We start from the raw sequence: 5,101 nt of genomic DNA, 5'->3' as shown, positions 1-5,101 counted from the left end.
AATAAATTATGCTAAACAAACAAATACATAAATATACAAATGCTATATTATAAAAATAATCTATGCTAATGTTTTTTATAAATCTTTCTATATAATAAAGCAGTACGAAACTGAAAATCAATTTGGCAGTAGGATATTATCCAAAAAAAAAGGAAAGGAAAAAAAATAAAAATTAAAATAAAATTTTAACATTTAAAAAACATAATTAAAACCAAAAACTAACATAAACCAAAAATTAAAATTAATTAAAAATCAAAAACTAACATAAACCAAAAATTAAAATCAATTAAAAATCAACAACTAACGTGAACCAAAAATTAAAATCAATTAAAGATCGAAAACTAACATAAACCAAAAATTAAAATTAATTAAAATTCATAAATTAGCTAAAAAGTATGGATGAAAAATGGGAATAATATTTGAGAAAAAAAAATTATTATAAAAAATTGAAATTATTGAAAAAAAAAAACTTCTTAATAACATTTATTATTTTCAAAAATTTTGAAATGAATACAAACATTTTGAAGTATTTGTCGCTCATTCATTGTCCAAATAAATCCTTCAATTTTTTTTCTTTTAGTATCATCAAACATATACATTGCTATTGGAAATAGTATCGTACATAATTCATAATACTTTTGCGCCACAGCCATTGACATAGCAGAAACGATAAGTTCAAAACCACAAAGCAAAAAAACGGCATATTTATAAAATGGTGGCAAATAACCACCCCATTGAAATAAATATGCTTTCATTTTAATACCTGCAATTAATTATATTATGCTAATTAATCGATTACTTAAGGTAAAAAGAAAAAAAATTATAATTATTTTTTATTTTGTCGCAAATAAACAAACAATTTACATGTAATAAATGAAAAAAAAAAAAACGAGAAATTTAATTAACAATTTAATTAGGTATGATAAATAATTAATTATATTAGTATTTGATTGTTGAAGAAATTTATGCATCAATTAATTACTACCAATTAATGAATTAACAAATTATAAACAAAAGTTGATGTGGATTTTTTATTTTAAATTTAAAATTTTGCATTACCATTTAAATTTCAAATGTTGCATTCCCAATTAAATTTATTAATTTTAATTAATTATTTCATAGGAAAAGCTAAAAAAAAAATTTACTGCAGAAGATTATTTTTTAAATTTTTATAACTAACAATTCAATATATTTCATGTTATTTTTCATACCTAACTTTTTCACTTCTTTGTTTAATTATTTAATTACCAGTTTTTTTGCGCAAAAAAAAAAGCATATGTGTGGAAAAAAAATGTTTGATTATTCGATCAAAAAAAAAAAAAAGACGAATAATTTTTTTTTAATCACTAATAATTATTTTAACTTAACCTTATTTTTTTAAAATTTATTTGCTGTAAAAGTATACTATTGAACAATTTTCAGCAATGAAAATTGCCGATAAGATAAAAATAAAAATAATAATTTAAAAATGATTTTAAAGAGGTTATTAATCTTTTTCAGAAATTTCAAATAAGTTAAAATGATAATTTTTAGGCGTTAAATGATAACATTTCAAAAAAATTTCATCAAATTTTGTAAAAATTTTTTTTTAAATTGAAAAAATTACTACAAATGTGAAATGAAAAAAAAATATCGTTCTATGCAACTACACAATCAAAATATATTATTAAACAATTTTTAGCAATGATAATTGCTGATAAGATAAGAGTAAAATTGATGGGTTTTTAATCAGAACAATTTTTTCTTCTTCAATCAATAGTACAATAAATTATGTCAAAATTTCATGAAAAATTTTAAATCGAAAATTGAAAAAAAACGAATTTCAAAAAGAAAAATATTCAGAAGACATGAAATGATAATAAATGTTTAATTTGAATTTTGAAGAATTTCTCATTTCAAATTTCCAGTCAAGAATTTCAGATTTTAATTTCTAAAATTTTTTCAAATTTTTCAAATTCTTTCACTACAGTTTAATAGTCAGTTAAATAAAATTCAACGACGTCTTCTTTTTTTTTTTCGAAAATTATCAATAAGATATTTGCTATCAATATTTATTAGACAGTATCCGATTACTTGAAATAATATTTCAACCGATGGTCAATAATATTCGGAATATTTTATCTGGTAATATTTTTTTTTCTTTTTTTAAGGCATACGAATAAAAGTTTACAGATGTCACTTGTCACTACTTCTTTACTTTCGAACCATTTGTTATATTTAAATTAACATTAATTTTAAATTAATCTAAGCATTATTTACAAATGCTTTCCTTTTTTTTTTTTGAAAAAATCTTTATTTTAATCTTTTAAATATTTTTGTAAAATTTACTTTTTTTATTTATCAAAGTTTTTCGATTAGAAAATTTTATCAATGAAAAATTAAAAATTGTTTCGTAAAAAATTTAAAAGTACAAATATGCAATATATGTTATCTCATCTATTGAAATCTTACCCAATCAATTATAACCATTTATAACTTATGAAACTCCAGGGTATAATGTTTTCTTCCTCATATGACGGGAAAAAGAAAAGCGGGGAGGCGGAGAGGCGGGGAAGCGGGAGGATATGTTAAAGGGACAAAATATTTTATGAGAGTCAACCGTATGTAAACAATTCATAAACAAGTTTTCATTTATTGACAAATTCATGCAAACATTCTATTCCATGATTTATGTTTTGTGTGCTATCAAAGGGGAGAAGGGAGGAAAAAAAAACGAAACTTTTCATTATTTTGTTTCTTCATAAAATGATTATTTCATTTCCAGTATTTCAATCCTTCTCGATTTCTACTGATTGATAAAGATTAAAACAAAACGACCTTTATCAATCAAATCACTTCTCAAACAAACAAAAAAAAAACCATTCATTTTAAATTAAAAATCGATCAAAACTTTTTGTACATCATAATGAATTTATTCATAATACTTCACTTTTCTTTTTCTTTTTTTAAATTTTATATTTATCATTATATATCTGTATCCTATGCTTATCAATTGTTTGATTTTGTTATCAATCTGTACCAAATCTTTTCCATTTTGATCAGTTTTTGTTAGATTTAAAAACTTATTACTGATGTTACTTACTAGTTAAAAATTATGCTAACATTGTAAAATTAGCAAATTTAATAAATTCAAAAAAATGAATTTTTGCAAATTTTGAAAAAAAAATATGACAGATTTCGTTATATAACAAGTAAAAATATTGCATCTATAATGAAAAAAAGAAAAGAAGAAAACGAAAAATTATCCAAAATTTAAATATTCAAATATGCAAATGTAATAAACTATAAAATAAAAAAAAGAGGTAAGGTTTTGGAATTGGATAAAATTAGAAATAATCAACAAAATAAATTCACCATAATTTTCCCATCATTAGAAATCGATCATGTCATGTCATATTATGTAGCTATGTTGTCATCAGGATTATCCGGGTATTTGCTGATAATTTCAAAAATACTTAATAATGATTATCCCAAAGATATTTCGCTCGGTCTCATCGTTAATTTTACTAACGATAATTAACAATTCTAATTAAGAGTTCTAATTAATCTGTATTTAACCTATGCCAATATTCGCAATGTTTCAAGACATTAAATTGAGACTTTTGGATGAATCATTTTGAATTTTGCATTTTTCAATTTAAAATTTATACTTAATCATTCCTACTATTGCATCATATTAAGCAGTTAAGTCAACTTTAAGTCAATCCAATTAAATCAGACAAAATTTTAAAAAATTTTGTGATAACAATTGAAAGTTTATCACAGCAAAGTTCGTAATTTGAAATGATAAAAAGTTTTTTCGCATTAGCTTATCAGTTTTTATCCAAGCCTAAGTATTGCATACAATGTGAAATTTATAAAAGAATATAAAGAAGATTAATAAAAAATTAAATTAAATTTTGAAAAAAAAAAACTCATGCAAAATTTTTCAAGAAATAAAATAGAATTTTACTAAATCAATTAAAAGATAACATAAAATTAATTAAAAGATTACACAATGATAACCTAATATATTATTAAATAAAAAATATTTGGAACAAAAAAAAGAAAACAAAAAAAATTGAAATCTATATAATTTAAAATTATTTAAACAGAAAATTACCATTTGTATATCATTGATTATATCAATATCACTCTTTTTTGTGTAATAAAAAATTCTCAAAAAATAACACAATTATCATCATTTCACTTAAAATTATAATCATTTTAATCATTACTAAATTTATTAAATTAAATACTTCGTTATCGATTATATGATTTTTTCAATTATTAATATATTTTGTAATTATCATAATTAATAATAGCATAAATAAATTGAATTTTTTCATTTCATCAAATGCTATAACCTTCAAAGATAAACACTAATAAAAATTTTAGCATATATAATTAACCTCTACGTAAGTTTACCCTTAACATACGAAAAAAAGAAAAAAAACTTTGCAGGTGAAATAATTAACATCTTCATGACTAAATTTTTAATAAATAAACAAAACAAATTTACGCCTCAATAATTAACTTCTACATGAATTAAAGGTATATGAATAATAAACAGAAAGAAATTCATGTTATCAATAATTAACATTGAGGTGAGCTAAAAGTAAACAAGTTCAAAAAAAGGAAAAAAGGAAATTTGCAAATTTATCAATAATTAACATCTAGGTGAGTTCAAGGTAAATACGTTCAAAATAAAGACAAATTTACATATCAATAATTGACACCCAGGTAAGCTAAAGGTAAATACGTTCAAAATAACGACAAATTTACATATCAATAATTGACACCCAGGTAAGCTAAAGGTAAATACGTTCAAAATAACGACAAATTTACATATCAATAAATAGTATCTATGTGAATTAAAGATAAAATAAGCACAAAAGAATATTTTTATTATCACAAAAAGATTTATTTATTTGTGAAATAAATAAATAAAAGAAAAAAGGTGAAAATTCATTTATTTCTTCAACTTTTATATGTTTATCCAATCATTCGATTTGAAAATGATAAAAAGAAGAAAAAAGAAAAAGAAAATCGATTTATAACTAATAACCTTTTTCATAAATATAATAATTAAATTTTATTTGTAAATATTTTAATCAATTAC

General features: G+C 21.0%; 2 protein-coding genes across 2 annotated transcripts in view; both read right to left on the bottom strand.

The window, feature by feature from the left end:
* The window catches only part of LOAG_12721 (hypothetical protein), a 3,394-nt gene extending 2,623 nt beyond the window's left edge, over positions 1 to 771 (bottom strand). The window contains exon 1 of the mRNA XM_020448591.1: positions 519 to 771. The gene's annotated coding sequence lies outside the window, so the exon portion shown is untranslated. The remainder of the gene's footprint in view (positions 1 to 518) is intronic.
* Positions 519 to 755, bottom strand: LOAG_12469 (hypothetical protein; the record flags this gene model as incomplete). Its single annotated transcript, XM_003147981.1, has 1 exon — positions 519 to 755. A coding segment is annotated over one exon (237 nt), but the record flags the coding sequence as incomplete, so codon positions are not given.
* Positions 772 to 5,101: the final 4,330 nt, after the last annotated feature.

Source organism: Loa loa (genome assembly GCF_000183805.2).
Source record: "Loa loa unplaced genomic scaffold supercont3.402, whole genome shotgun sequence".
NCBI lineage: Eukaryota > Metazoa > Nematoda > Chromadorea > Rhabditida > Onchocercidae > Loa > Loa loa.
This window is presented reverse-complemented; position numbering and strand designations above follow the sequence as displayed.